Source organism: Eurypyga helias, unplaced genomic scaffold (assembly GCF_000690775.1).
Source record: "Eurypyga helias isolate BGI_N326 unplaced genomic scaffold, ASM69077v1 scaffold13598, whole genome shotgun sequence".
In the NCBI taxonomy this organism is placed as follows: domain Eukaryota; kingdom Metazoa; phylum Chordata; class Aves; order Eurypygiformes; family Eurypygidae; genus Eurypyga; species Eurypyga helias.
The window spans coordinates 49,972-66,230 of NW_010266477.1; the positions used below are offsets into that span (position 1 = coordinate 49,972).

The 16,259-nt window shown below is 39.2% G+C and overlaps 1 protein-coding gene across 1 annotated transcript in view; it reads left to right on the plus strand.

The window, feature by feature from the left end:
* GREB1 (growth regulation by estrogen in breast cancer 1) overlaps window positions 1–16,259 on the plus strand; it is a 57,351-nt gene that overhangs the window by 20,865 nt on the left and 20,227 nt on the right. Inside the window, exons 11-20 of the mRNA XM_010157111.1 lie at window positions 1,155–1,280; window positions 1,748–1,945; window positions 2,035–2,215; window positions 4,014–4,206; window positions 4,790–4,926; window positions 5,568–5,907; window positions 7,761–7,876; window positions 8,568–8,767; window positions 10,427–10,516; window positions 12,552–13,168. Of these exons, the coding sequence (XP_010155413.1) occupies window positions 1,155–1,280; window positions 1,748–1,945; window positions 2,035–2,215; window positions 4,014–4,206; window positions 4,790–4,926; window positions 5,568–5,907; window positions 7,761–7,876; window positions 8,568–8,767; window positions 10,427–10,516; window positions 12,552–13,168 (2,198 nt within the window). The remainder of the gene's footprint in view (window positions 1–1,154; window positions 1,281–1,747; window positions 1,946–2,034; window positions 2,216–4,013; window positions 4,207–4,789; window positions 4,927–5,567; window positions 5,908–7,760; window positions 7,877–8,567; window positions 8,768–10,426; window positions 10,517–12,551; window positions 13,169–16,259) is intronic.

The window sequence follows — 16,259 nt, forward strand, 5'->3', positions numbered from 1 at the left end:
AGTATACTGAGAATTACTACAGGCAGGATTATCTGGGGCTAGATCCAGCCACATGGAAAGTTAAACCATATCACACAACTAGAGCAAATGCAGCATGTTTGTCAGTGTTGATGGGATGTCACAGTCCCCTTTGCCATTCATGTCACGTCAGTAAATCTGTACTTAGATTACAAGAAACCTTCTGGATGTGTCATGATATTTTGAATGGTCACTTAAGAGAAACTTTTTTCTTGAACCGTCACGTGGTTATGTTAGTGTTTCTGCTCTTAGTATCTTCAAAGTACCGTTCTCAAAACCGCTTTTGCTATTGCGGTTGTTTGAGCAGAACAAGTAAATGAACATCCTAAAAATAGTTGCCGTCTATGTTCACTGGATTGCACTTCACGGAGCAAATCCTGCCTTTCCGAGCTCAGTGCAGGCATGTTTAAACATCTTTTCAACTGCTGAGAGAATACTAAACACTCAGGACAGGCGTATTGTACTCTCTGCATAGCTTTCATACGTCAGCAGGGCCCCTGCTGAATACAATAGGATATATTTGCAGATACGTGTAGTTCAGTAAAACATACCTTGCTTGCTTCAGTATTGTGTGTAGATACAAAACTCATATTTCTCTTCCAGCTTTGTAGGGAATTATTTTTATTTCTGTCTCTCAAATATCATAGAATCATAGAATGGTTTGGGTTGGAAGGGACCTTAAAGATCACCTAGTTCCAACCCCCCTGCCATGGGGGGGGTTGATGTAAAATGTGAAAGATGTAAAAATATTTATTACATTTTCCAAAGCTGCTTATCATCCTTATTAGTGAACAGTATAGCTCCATGGTCTGAACATGTTTGCCATGTTTCATGTCTTTGTTGTTGCTGATTTACGTCAGGGCCTTGAGGCTCATTTTCTACCCTCCTCCATAAATGCCCTAGCCAGTGGTCTGCAGAGGTGATCTGTCATTCCGTGGCCTGATTTGCATTTTATTAGTGATACGCTATAAACCCAGATGCAATAGAAAATAATGAGAGGGTTCCTGTATCAAAGAACTGATAAGCCAAGGACAGGATAACTAGCTAGCATGTATAAATCTCTTTAAGATCTACAAAACAGAAGTGCAGCTCTCGTTAACATGGATGTTTATTCCACTTTCCCTTCAATTTGATAGAGGGTGATATTGATCTCTTGCTGGAAAAATTTTATCAGGAAAACCAAGGGCACATCTCTTCATCACTTTCTGCTTCAGTGAATAAACCAACAGCACTGAATGGAACTGGAATGGCTGCATGTACGAGTAAGTAAGGATTTTCTAAAGAGCTGACAGGGTAGGGTACTTGAGACCAGGTCTCTGGGTGAGCAGTTAGATCTGTCTGGGCAGACTCCTAGGCCCTTGAAGGCAAAGGTCCTGAGGCAAACAGCAACTCATGTCTTGGGATGTTCAGATTTACACGGATGGATGCTCTGCTTCATTCCACTGGGTACTGTAGTCTTCGAAGCTCTAAGCCTTACTTCTGTGGTAGCAGAATGCTATTGCACAAGTTCACTTTCAGCTCTTAGACATTTAAGAGAATTCTAGGACCAAAATGCCCAAATGCAGGAAGAGTTCTTTGCATATTCCATACAGATTTTCATAAACAGGAACTCCTGTTAATAAGCAAAGTACCTTAATGAGTAGATCAGTCATTCTTTGTCAGACTCTTAAGATTCTGCATTAGATTAGTCTTTGGGCATATATCTAAACAGACTTTTGCCTTTTTCCAGGTTATGAGATTGAACGACATCAGATTCGTCCATTCCAGCTAGCAGTGGCTCAGAAATTGCTGTCTCATATTTGCTCAATTGCTGACTCCAGCACTCAAAATCTTGATTTGGGTTCCTTCGAGAAAATTGATTTCTTGATTTGTGTTCCACCCTCTGAAGTGACTTATCGGCAGACTTTGTTTCACCTCTGGCACTCAGGTGCTCAATAGTTAGCTTTATTGTAGATTTACAGGACACTGATAAATGCATTTATATCTGGAAATACTGACATTTTTTCTATTCTTTAGGCATTTTATTAGAACTTGGATTAGAAAAGGAACATCTTACAAAGCAGAGGGTGGAACAGTATGTTATGAAACTAGATGCAGAGGCCCAGATTAAATTCAAAGCCTTTTTACAAAACTCTATGCAGAATCCACATACACTGTTTGTCCTGATCCACGATCATGCACACTGGGATCTAATGAGGTAAGAAAACTGTAACTTGTTTTTAGAGAAATTATTATTACTGTTTGCATTATCTCTCAAGATCAGCTTTATGATTTACCCCTTCCTTCTTCTTTGTTTGCATCTTTCTGCTGACCCTATCTTCCCATGCATTGAATAAACATGTTTTCTTTTAAGGTCCCTCATGACTTATTCTTATCCTGCTCATTATATTATGCCTCAGTGGAATATTTCAGCTTTTCTTGCTCACCAGTCTTATCTTTATTCAGCCACAGCTGGTTTTTTTTTGGCTGGTTGTCATTTGTTCAAAGGAAAGCTTCCTGTGAAAGTACACAGAGCTCATTATCCTCTGTCAGTGTCCTCGGGGCTGTAAAACATGCAAAAACCCTCCACAGTGAGTAGTCAACTAGAGAGCCAACACTGCTGCTTATTTTTTTTAACTGTTTGGAAATTTTTCAGTGCAATGTTTTTTTTCTATCCGTGATCACTGATTTGTAAAAATGGAAAGCTTCTGTTGATATAGTAATGGCAGGTAGACTTCTCAGGGAAACAGGGAGGTTTTTTGTCCAATGTTTGCCAATTTCCCCATCAGCTCACTTGCATAACTCACTGCTTCCCTCGCAGAACCCTTTTTCCTTGGCTTCTCAGCAATCTGCCTGCTGAGAAGTTGGTCTGCCTCTGCTTTCTGGCTCCTGAGGCATTGGGGAGCTTGAAGAACATACTGAATTCCAGAAACACCCCCATATTCCAACTCTGGGAGCAAGGTGGTGTTTCTGAAACCAAAAACTGTGGTATCTTGCTTGTGAATGAAATAATTAGGTCTTGTCTTTCACATTGGTTAAGAATGTGAACTTCATTTTTGCATGTAAGAGCTCCCTGTTCAACTCCTCTGCATCTTAGGAACTATTACAGCTGTCAGAGCCCTTCAGGCCTTTGTTTGTGTAACACCCTTGGGTGATAAGGAAGTACCTGTGTTGCTACTTAACTCTGATATTTTTTCCTCTTACCTAATAAAGGTATGTAAGGGACAAGTAACTGTTCTGCACGGCAGGATTCATGCTGCCTAGCTGAAGTCAGTTAAATGAGGTGCCTAAACCGGGAGTGTAATTGCTGGGATTGCCCACATTGTCGCAACAGGGACACGGACCCCTCTGAGGGCTGACTTAGGTCATGGCTGGACACAGCCAGTTTCTGGAGTTACTTGTCCCTCTCTGCTGGTAGCAGGAGCTTGCAGTGACCTGGGCTTGTAACTTAGTCACTGCAGGTAAACGCCAAAAACTAAATAGCATGAATTTGGACTGAAGTTTTACACTGGAGCGAGGAATTGACTGTAGATGTTCTGTGATACTGGCATTTGCCCTAACAGTAACTACTCGTCCCTTTCATAATAGCTCTATCACAGGTTTTCCTTCTGGTTTTTCTGTCATTCTGACTTAGTGTCTGTCATGACTTTTGCAGGAAAGAATCATATTTTCTTAAGGGCAGCACTAACAGTCTGGCCAGTTACTACAGGACCATGTGTCTGTTGGTACCTGCCAAAAATTCCCTTCATCCTTTCTCTCTCCTGTTCTGGTAGCTGTAAGGGACTGGTGATTTGTTAGCTAGGGAACTTATCAGGCTTACAGAAATTTTTATCTGCAGTGAAATAATTTGCATTTCCTTCCCCATCCTTCTATGCAACAAAAGGAGGGCAAAGAGTAGTCTTAAATTCCTTGCACATGTTTAACTTCAGTTTCACATCCAGGTTAAAGCTATTCCGCTGACACAAATGTTCCCTTGTGCTGATCACTTTGGACAGTTTTGGGTTTCTTTTTTGCAGTGCTATGCATAGCCTTTATCCTCAAACAGAACTGTCTACAGGACTTGTTGATAGACTGTTGAACTGCAGGGAGGTGAAAGAGGCGCCAAATATTGTGACCCTCCATGTGACTTCCTTCCCCTATGCGCTGCAGACACAGCATACTCATATCAGCCCTTACAATGAGATCCACTGGCCTTCTTCATACAGCAATGTAAGATGGATGCTTTGGGGTACTTTTGTGAGCTTTTCCTAAGTTATTTTACATGCTTGATGAAACTGTGGAGGCCCCATGATTTTTGGAAACAAGAATGAAGTTTGCATGGCATCTTTTTCTTGTTCAGTCTGTGGCAAGTTTTTTCCCCTTTGGTTATCCTGTCATCTCTTGCTTTTTTGTCTTTATTCTTTTTATATCTTCTATAAACTGTAGTAGCTCTGCTAAAAGTCTTAGAGCTACATAAATGGAAACCATCTGAAAATCTGTCTCTAGTGCATTACTGCATGAATAAATGTACAAACATAGATTTTCTTCATATGTGTGTGTATTTACTCCATACATGGCTGTTCTGTCTGTGTATGTGTACATGTGGTGAAAGAGAATGAAACAAGTAAAAACGAGTCAAACTTCTGTTACCTCAAAAAAAAATTCCTGTTTCTTTCTCTCCTTGTTTTAATATGGCTGAGTACATGTATGCTTATTAGAGAATGTGATTGCAAATGTGTCAGATACCAATGTTTAATCAACTGCAAATTAATAATTGGTAGACTTTACATTTTTATTGCTTCATTTGCTTTAGGGTGTAGATTTATACCATGAAAACAAGAAATACTTTGGACTTTCAGAATTCATTGAGTCCACCCTCTCTGGACACAGTATTCCACTGCTTCGGTACGACAGCTCTTTTGAAGCAATGGTCATGGCTTTGGGAAAGAGGTATGGTACCCTCCTTTGTTTAACACAGCAAGTTTAGGAGCTGCATTCTAGTGACCTGAGTAACTAGCTAGGAGCTTGGTTCTTTTTTTTTAATTTATTTTGCTGTTCCACAAATCATCTATGTATGCAAGGGCGTTTCACTCCTTATTTTCTCCTTCCATCTTTTTGGTATATATATGACCTGTAATCTAATCAGTATAGGCTGCCTCTTACAATGAACTTGCACTCTGCTTAGCCCAGTTTAGAGTGTGTTCTTGCTGTGACCTTTATCTACTTCTATATTATAATAATCTAACATTACATCATCATGTAATTTCAAATGTGTTCCTTTTGTCCAGTGTTATCACTTGTGGACCCTGGCTGATGTAACAGCAATAAAGACTTGGTAATTTATAGTGATCTAACCTTACTGTGCTACTTCCTTAGTAAATCTTTACTGAGAAATGGAGAGACAACATGAGTTTTGATTGTGAAATGGTGCCTTGCAAAGAATATCAAACTGCAATTTGGTGAGATTCTGTTGTATAGTAGATATGAAGGATTATTTACAGGAGAAAATACTGAGTTTGCTGTATTTCATAAAAATTAGCTTTTTACTTTAGCTTTTAATACTTCACTGTTTAATTCACCATTTATTTCAGGTTCCCCAGATTACACAGTGCAGTGATAAGGACTTTTGTCCTCATACAACACTACTCTGCAGCTATGATGGCAGTGTGTGGTCTTTCTCAGATGAAGAATTATACCTCGGTTGAAACTCTGGAAATCACTCAAAACCTAATAAACTCTTCAAGACAATGTCCTAGTGGTCATGGCCTCATGGTAGTGTTGAGAATTCCATGTACTCCGCTGGCTGCAGTGGCATATGAACGTCTGTATAATGTAAGGGAAAGACTAGCCCTTGAAGATAACTTTGAAATAATCTTGGGAAACCCTAATTCTGGAATCACAATAGGAAAGCACTTTGTGGAACAACTAAAGGTAACTTGCAGAATGACATATACTGGGAAGCTTTGTTAGATGGGTAGGTGGGAAAACATTACTGGTGACATTTATGGTCATGAGATGAAGTGAGGGTCTTACTATTAAAAATAAAAACTACCCTAAGGAGCGTGACTTTTGGCTTTTAGACATACTGTCTGTGACACCTCTACTGTCCTATCTCTGGTTAATAATCAGTGAAGTATTAACTAATACGGCTAGAACTTGACTTCCAGCACCAACTCTCCCAAAGAGTTGAACTGCTTTTATCTGCAGGGCCCACGAGCAATAAGGAAAAAAAGCCAAATAAAATTGTCACAGTTTTAGCAGAATATTCTCACAAAATCATCATAGTGCAAAAATATTTTAGTGACGAGTTGAGTTATTCTTGTCACCAGCAGGTGGCAAGAAGGCACCAAATCAGTGGTTCTAATTATGGGTCCTAGGGCACCCCGGTACTCACAGCTCTGGACTTTAGGCTTTCTGAACCATGTGTTGGTTTATGGATTAATTTCTATCCCTTAGGGTTAGAGTCACGGGTTGTCTGATTAACAAAAGCCTCTGATACTGCCTTTCTTTTCATAAAATTTCCATCATCTGATCACCAAAGCAAAAACGTATTTTCTTTCTGGGTTGGTGTAATATATATGGTATACTCTGTACTCTGTCTGATTCAATATGTGTTAGATGAAGTCATTTGAGATCCAGAGCCTAATGCTGATCTCATTCTGCTATACATTGGGCATAACTTATTCTGAAAAATCAGTATTAGTTCTGAATGACATCCTGGTTGTCTTTTCTGACATGCATAATACTGCTGCATATGTGAATGCCAGAGGCTGAGTTGTACTATTGGCCCTACTGTGTACTCCTTATCTGTACATCAGTCTTACAGCAAAAGCACTGACTGATGTGAGTAAAACAGTAGAGTCTGGTGCTAACCGGTCAAACAATAGATCTGCTTATCAAACTTATGAAGTTATTTGGAAAATGGATAGATTTAGAGGAGAGCAGGAGGCTTCAGAGGGTAGCAAGTGAGGACAGTGGTGTGTGTGTGTTGAACACTTTCAGCTTTGCCCCAGTTCCTCTAAGGTGGAAGAGTCTCATTCCTAGCTCATTTTCTTCCCTGGTCTCAGACATCCACACATAGAATCACAAAATCATAGAATCATAGAATGGTTTGGGTTGGAAGGGACCTTGAAGACCATCTAGTTCCACCCCCCCTGCCATGGGCAGGGACACCTCCCACTAGACCAGGTTGCTCAAAGCCTCATCCAGCCTGGCCTTGAACACTTCCAGGGAGGGGGCATCCACAGCTTCTCTGGGCAACCTGTTCCAGTGCCTCACCACCCTCTCCGGGAAGAACTTCTTCCCGATATCTAATCTAAACCTCCCCACTTTCAATTTAAACCCGTTACCCCTTGTCCTGTCACTACAGGCCCTTGCAAAAAGTCTCCCCCAGCTTCCTTGTAGGCCAGATGATCTACCACAAGAAGCAACCTTCTGTACTCCTCTCTCCCAAAGCTCCTACCCAGCTTTAATATCCATTGTTCCTTATCTACTCTACCCATCTGTGCCCTGACCTCAGTGCTATGCAGCTGGGAAGCTGGGAGGCTTTTCAAACGGGGACACACCTGCCCAATCTCAGTTTTACAGCAGGCAGATTGCTACCTGTAATGCTCTAGGAACTATGCCACCTACCCAGGCTGAAATCAGCATCTGCCAAGGGGCGGCTTCCCTTGGTGGAACATCCATTCAGTGAACAAATTGATACATATAATGGATGATAAATACTTCTGTATTTTGATTTGTGTTATGTAGGTACGTCCAACAGTGTTTCTTACCTTACACAGGTCTGGCAGAAAATTGAAGATGTAGATTGGAGGCCACAGACCTATTTGGAATTGGAAGGTTTGCCTTGTATATTGATATTTAGTGGTATGGATCCACAAGGAGAGTCTTTGCCACGGTAGGAAGATCCCGTATTACTTCAGTGGCAGATTTATATCTATTGCTTACAGAATGGCTAAAGATTAATTGTGTAATTACTTGTGGGAGAAGTAAACAGATTTCAGTGCCATTTTTTGTCATTTTTTGTATCATAAATACCAGACCCATATTACTAATAATCTCCTGTTTATAGAAAGATATGAATAGCTCAGACAATATTATGAGAGTTGTCCAGTTTAGAGGAGAGAATAAGGGTATGAAAAAAAAGATATAGCCACTTTAGATACCTTTAGGGTAGCTGAGACACCTGCGTGATGCTGACATATGTGCTACAGGATGTGTGGAGGGATCAGTGCCTTCTGGAATGGCAGCTGGAAGCCAGACAGGATGCCCTGTGGCCCTACATGCTTTTGTGTGTTCAACTGAATCCCATTCTGTGTGTTAGGTTTAGAAACAAATGATTGTTCTTTTTCTTATGCTGATGCTAATGTTCGTTGCACTAGATTAAGCTGGATAGCTGGATTAAGAAAAATAAAAGTATATGCACCACAGTGGTAAATTTGTTAAGGACAAAGGATATACTTTGTTGTTGTATCTCACCTATAGTTTAAGCAGATAATGAAAAAATTCCTCTTTGACTATGTTTGTAAAAGAAGTAAGGGAGTCGATTACAGTGAATTTTCATACTAGCCCCTCTTGTTTCTCTCCAGATCACTGAGATACTGTGACCTACGTTTAATAAATTCATCTTCTTTGGTAAGGACAACCTTGGAGCAAGAACTTGGTTTGGCAGCATACTTTGTGAGCTCAGAAATTCACACAGAGAAAGCAGTTGTGAATGATGTGTTAGAAAGTGACCCAGAGAAGCTAAGCAGCACTGATAATGAAGATGAAGAAATAGCAACAGAAGGTATTATTAGTAGTAATACAGAAGTTGTAAAATGATTGAGTTGTATTAGAAAAAGCAGGATTGTATGGATACCTACTCCATGAGTGTTTCTGGAGTTAACCTTACTGGGTGAGCTCTGCTCCTTGGTCTTGCTTCATCTTCTTGAACTTGAGTTTCTCACCCTCCCTGTTGGGGGACTCTGCTGCCACATTTTAATCTCTTGCAGTCCTGCTACTGCATCTCTCTCTCTCTGTTTTTTGGCTTCCTCCCTCCTTTGCCCTGTATGTTCTGGCAGCTGCAAAGTGGAGCTGCGTGGGCACACCCGGTGATGCTCACTGGCACTCATTAGCAGTGCTGTGCTGTGTTGCCCTTCCACAGCAGGGAAGCATGTGCTTTGCCGTCTGGGGCAGCTCACCTGAACAGTCCCTGCTACCCAACCTGTGCTTACTTACTGACAGTGGTGGAGAGTCCTCCCAAGGAAACTGTATATCGTACAGCTGAGTAGTCTCTAGTTTCTAAGGTACTAAGTGGTATGGCTAGAAAATACAGCTGAACTTAGTAACTTCTGACTCCTCCTTCAAAATATCCATGAATTCAAATGGACAGTGTAGTGTTGGTGAGCTTATAACTTTTCAAGAGAGCAATTAAGAACATATAAATGTGTAAACAAACAACAAAAATTTACCCAAGAACTGTTGGGGGTTTTTTTAGTGATAGTTGATGGGTGTCATAAGTTATCATTAAGTTGTTTAAATTTTTCTTTACTGTCTGTTGTGCTTTGTAACTGGAAAACATAGGATTTCTATCCCTATAAGTTATTTAAATCTCTGACTGCTTGCCTTCATTTCTTTTTCTATACTATGAGGAGGAACAAAGATGGTTACTGTTCACCTATTAGGTTCTTACTCATTGGTAATAAGGATAACATCAGAAAATGAAAAAAAATACTTTAATCAAATATGTACTTTTCACAGAGGAATGAAATACCTGAGGTCATACTCAGACTGCCTAAAACAGAGGCCTACTTTAGATGGGATGAGTACTTCTGTCCATTTAGTTGAAGCATGGCAGGATTGTAAGTGATCTGAATTGAAGGGGTGTCTAAATTGTAAGGCTACTTTCCTAGTCCATGAAGTACAGTGTGCGCCTCCAGAGTCCAACACAGGAAAACGGGACAGAAACAAGCTTTTTCACTTAGGAGCCTGAGCTGGGAACCTCAAGTGAATATCCTTGGTGGCCATCCAAATATGGATTTTCATCACCAAAAGCTGAGGTATAATCTTGCCATAAAACTGGCATATGGAGAAGGAAGTAATTTCATAACGTACTGACAAAACCGAGTTTGTTGACTGTTGGTTTCCCTGACAATGCGTTAGTGAGGAAAGTAAGATATGGGTAGAAACAGGAAACATGGTTGAGACATGCCTAAAAATTGCCAGCTCTTGGCTTCAGCATTGATTTTGTGTAGCTGTTGCAGCTCCACACAATGAAATTAGACCACAGGCTGATCCAATATTGTGTGGTAGGGACAGTTACTCTCCGTACTGAAGAGTGAGAACAAAACCCCCACAAACTCTTGTGTGCTTTTCCTTACTTCAGCAATGTAGGGGGGTGCCTTCTTACAGGCTTACTTAACTTATATTTTGTTTTTGTTTTCCCTTACTACCATTCATGTAACAGGTTCTACTTCAGAAAAGAGAAGTCCTATGAAAAGAGAAAGATCTCATTCCCATGACTCTGCATCTTCATCTCTCTCTTCAAAAGCTTCCAGTAAGACCTTAAGATCATCTCTATTAAGTTACATTTAGGACATAAAAGAGACCTTTTATTAAGCTGATTCAATAAATAATAAAAGGCATAAATCACTAAGGTTTTAGTAAGGCCTGTTTTAATGGGATCACTAAAGAAAACTTTAACAAAATTCAGACTACTGGAATATAAGAAATAAGAGCTTTTCTTGCTTGAAAAATAACCATAGAGTGAGGTGCCTAAGCCAAGCACTTGTTTAATATGAGCCATGGAGGTACGAATCCTCAGTTAGTTCTGTGGTGGCTGATTCTGTTTGCTGAAGCTATGGGAATTTATGAACAAGAAAACATGCTTCGCATTTTTAAAAAATATTCTGAAAATCTGTAGGAGAAAAAGCATGCTCGTTCTCATTGGCATTTTTACCTTTTTGTTTTTGCTCTGGAGTGTCCCATTATTAATTTTGCACTATTTGAAAGCTTTTTTGAAGTAGGATAACTTTTTAAATCTTCAGTTCCTTTTTAATCTGCAAACTGATGTAGAAAGCATGAGGCAGTGTTGAGAACTACCACAGCTCTTTTGGCTGATAAATTTCTTCGCATACTTTTTCTGCAGATAATATTAAGAGGAGAGTTGGGTAACACTGGGCAATATAAATTGCACTGTAATTTCCTAGAAGTCGCAATCTCATGCAGCTTTTTAAGACATGTTGGTTTTGTCAGTGTCAGTAAATTCTTTTTCATCTAATTGTAGTTTTCAACATGGTGACATGCATATTTGGCCCATGATTTTGTTTTCCACAGTCACAGTGGTGGTTGCAAAAGGAAAAAAAAAAAAAGCTTGAAAACATTTGGATAAGCTTCATCAACATTTTAATTTTCAGAATGTTTTGTTCTTCAAAGTTGAGCTGCTTATCGGTTCCACAGTGTCCATGTGGCGTGCCTATGTCTTTTGTGGCCTCAATTTGCCTTTGATTAAAGAAATCTTTTTTCCTATCTTTTTTTTCTTTGCTCTTGGATGCTGGTATTTTGAGGGATGTCACAGTGGTTTTGCCTGAAACCATTCATACTGCTAGTGGTATTTTTGGTTTTGTTGCTAAAGTCCTTTACCTGCTACTCTAGCCCAATATGCAGCTAGAGTATATCTTACTGTTTCTTGAGAATAAGACGGACTATAGACTTTTATTAATTTAAAATGTGGGGGTTTTTTTGAGAACCAAGACTGTTATTTTCACCATGGGAGGAAAGCTGGTTTTACCTCTGTTCAGCTTCAGACAGATTCCTAGTATCATGCGGAGGCTGATTCTTCAACCAGTTCTCAGTCTACTCTGAAGGCTGCAAAGTATTTGGAATTCACATTAGAATTCACTAAGCATTAAAGATGCTCAGAACGACATAAAACATGGCCTTAAACTTTCAGGAGATCTTAATAGTTAGAATATATAAGGTAAAAATACACCACTGTCAGAAAATCAGCAATAAGCTGTGGGGTATATTTGCATGACATAGTCAAGACCAACATTCTTGGGGTCAGTATGTGCTCTGAGCTGACCAAAAGCTGCATGAATGTCTTGAGAGCCAGGTTTTATTAGGTCAGGCTGTGTGCAGCAGTGACGCAGAGACGAGTGTCAGATCAGATCTGACTCAGAGGACTGATTCTAGATGTCAGTACGTGTAGACATTTCTGTAGTCTGATGGGGTAACTGCTTGTGAATACATAATTTCTTACACTCTTTTAAATGATGGTTTCAGTAATTTTGTATTTGTCTTGAGTGATGAAAGTATCTGATGAACACCTTCAGCAAGGAATGGATGAGGGAAATGGAGGGCAGGACAAGCACATCTTTACCATGCACTTCAAAAGCCACTTTCTTCATTGAGATGAATACTCTAAACTGGTCTCATTAAGACTTCCTGTACGAGAAAGGTGAAAACAAGAACAGGAGTGGGATTGCAACATTTGATGGATACTCTGTCTAAATGATTGTTTTGTTTTGTTGAACTGTGGCATTAACTAGCAGAGAGAGTTGTACTGTGTTGAAATACAAATTTTCTTTTAGTTACAGCTTTCTGCAGTGAGTCATCTCCTCCTTTAGTAGCAGCAGGGGATACAGCAAAATCCCCCCACCAAATCCCAAGCAACAACACTGAAGAAACTACAAATAACTATGAAAGGCAGAAGCAGAAAGCAGACAAGGGGGCACAAACAACAGTCAGCAAACACTTGCCACCGGTAACTGAACAGCTGGATACAAAACAAAATGTAAAAAGTGCCCAGATTTCCATCACTTCATCATCCTCCTCACCTTTCTCCTGCTCTTCTTCCCCCTCTGTGCCTGCTCATAACTCCTTCATCCTACAGACCTCTCAATGCTCCACGACCAAAGCATCAAAACAGCCTCCCATAGTTTTCCTGCCCAAACTGGTTTATGACATTATTACTTCTACGGACAGCAGTGGACTTCCCAAATCATCGTCCCTCTTGCCTTACCATTCTGTTATGTGGGCAAGTTCTTTTCGTCCCCTTATGAGTAAGATGATGACTTGCACAGAGCAGTCTCTATACTACCGCCAATGGACGGTTCCCAAGCCAATCCATATGGACTACAACAATAGAAATGAGGGCAGGATGGACACCTTTCACCCAAGGAGGCTGCTGCTGAGTGGGCCACCACAGGTGTGTAATAAGAACAAGGTATTATAATTGATTTACTTTGTTTAATTTTATCATAATCTCAGACAAAAAAACCCTCCATTAATTATTATTATTCATAATTGAATTGTTTTGGTTGAGAGTAGGTTGCTTTTGTTTTATTTCCTAATCCCTTCTAATAAAATAATCTTCCTTTCTTTACTGTTAGCCTGAGTTCAAAGACAACAAAGCTGCAGCACTGTTCATTTTCTGTCAGTCTCTCTCCATTAAAACATTTTAAAAGTTAGTTTGCTTAAGAGAGACATTTCATGTATAATTTCAGTTTGTTAAAGTTACATATGCATTTACATTTTAAATAAAGATCAAAGATCATCACAAAGCCACTTTTTATGATCAATCTGAAGCCAGGTGGGAGCTTGTAATTATTTTGTTTCCTCAACACAGCAGACAGAAATAGAAGCTGTTGTAAATAATACATGCAAGAAGGCCAGTTCAACATTAGCAGAGCCATATTTACAAGATGAGTAACTGACCTAAAAGTTTTAAAATTACTTTGGAAAGATATATGGAAATGGGTATAGTTCTAAGAAGCTCCTTCTCTAAATTCTCTAAGGATGTTTAGCACTTACCTCTGAGCAAGGTATCTCCTATTTCAATGCACATTACGTGCTAAAGATAATATTGTGTCTCTCATGTTCTGCTGAAGTACAAAGCAACAAGACAGACTAGACGCCATGCCTATTGAGAACATATGATTCTATGATTCTATGATTCTATATATTTGTCTTGTGAACCTCAGAAGTTTAAAAGGATACATCCAAACTGAGACACACGTTTCCAGTTATTGTAACATCAACCCAAATATTTAAAGATAGTTACTGATTTAACTTGCCACATGATCCACTCTTCTATACACACCCATTACAAAAGGAAAGCACGTGCTGCTATTTGTTAAATGATTATATTGCGTTGAACGCACAGATTTCTGGTGCAGTACAGTACAAAGAGCATAAATAGGCTTTTCATATTGGAGCTTCCTGCAAATATGACTGTAATTCATAAAGGATTCCAGAAAGTACTCTGATGAGCAGTTTTCCACTGTCCATTCCTTTGATCTAAATTGTCCATGTTTGCCAAAGATTGACGTATTATGTGATCAAGAAACTGAATTTCATGCTCAGCTGGGTCATAAAAATAAGTACATTCTGGAAGAGAGATGTTGTTCATTTCCATCTCAAAGAAAAACATGGGCTGTGACAATTTTTGTTAGAATTTCATATGCATACACCTCAACTCCCACAAAGATAATATTCCCAAAGCCACCCTAAATATACAGATTAGCCAGCAGGTAAATATTTCTTTGATACTCATTTGGTTATGGGTCACAAATGTGAATCTGTGATTCTCAGAAGAGTCATTAAGAGACTTCTGAGAGCATACTACAAACCTGTGAGAAGGTTTTGATGATTCACACACTTGGTATTTGTCATTTAACTAATTATAATTAAACAGGCAGTTTATTTAGTCATCAGCTCCATTCCAGGGTATGGTATTCACCACTTTTTACTATCAAACTTTTTTTTTTCCAAATATTGAACAGGACTCCTGTTGACCCTCTGTAGGGCAGTGAATGTCAGCCTTGATACCACTGCTTTTACTTGAAACTCCATCTCCTCTCCAGCTGTCCCCACAACGCAGGTTATTTCCTGGTGTTGCATTGGGTGCAAGGACACTCGTCTCATGTTTGTTCATTTTATATTCCTCGGTTCTTCTGAAGAATATCCCTCTTTCACACAGAAGAAATTCACATGCATCATATTGATAGTATCATATCTGCTTCCTAATTGTCAAAATTTAGGGGTATGTATTGATTTCAGTATGTGGAAAAAGACAGCAGCTTTGCTTCCTTTACTATATTAGCATCCCAAAGTACTAAAAACTCCTGTAAACCAAACAAAGAGCTGTAAAAGTAAGTTTGTTTTTTATTGGTTTAAGTGTTTACAGTGTTTCTTCTGTGGAATAAATTACAGTAAAATATAGAGACAGTAGAATTACCCTTCTCTTTTTGGGAAGAAATCATTTTGATTCCTGAAATAAAGTTTACTCACTTGCGTGTTTGATAATATTCACATTCTACATGGACTTAATGAAGGGATATAGGCAGAAATAAAAATATGTAATAGACAGCACCTACCTGAGTGTTAATAGTATCTCTGCCAAAGTGTAAGACTCCCAGAGTACTATCTTTTCAAAAATTAGGAAGTAGTTGTTTTCTTTATCAGGCATTTACTTTACTAAAATTCAAATCAGGAAGCAATTTGTTGGTTAAAATGAAAAATATGAAATCAACACAGGAAGAAAATTAGGCAAGTTAGTGAACCAAAATCATCATAATTCTCACTGTCAGAGTAATAAGTAATAAAGTACACCCAACCTTCTCCCACTGAGACATTTTACCCTCTGTACAGGTCAAAACGTTTGCTAGAAGACTTGATGCATTTTTGCAAGGACCATTACATACATCAGAAAGCAGTAGATGCATTATTTTTACAAGAGGCTTTAGGAAATGCAGCTAAAAACTGGATAGGTGTAGAATAGATCTATATATTTATCTATAAGTTAGCTCACATCATTGAAGTTAAGCCACTGGTTAGTGACTATGAATAAATATGCACCAACAAGTGTCTTATCTATGGCCAGAAATCCGTCCGTCATGCACCCAAGAAAATGCCTACAAGGAAGCCTAAATTCACTAAAATATTTTTCTTAGAAATGTTAATCTTCAAGTTCCCCAAACTGCAAATCCATATTTTGTACCTTTGTTTTTTTACTGGGTATTAGAACTTAGAACTAGCGTTTTCCTGAAGCACGGACGCTGCTCATGAGCACGGCTCAGTCCTGTGGCACCACATCCAGGGAATGAAGCAAACACATCTTAAGACACTTTCTAAGGAAGAAAACTGCTGCCCATATTTGGTTTTCCTCTACCCCCATTAAAATTTTACACCATGGGCTTATATACCTTTGAGCTTATGTAAGAAAAATACTTGGGAAATAGTGAATTTTGCTGTTGTTACTTGTGCTTTAGAAGAATGTAGCAAGTGGAAACAAGGGA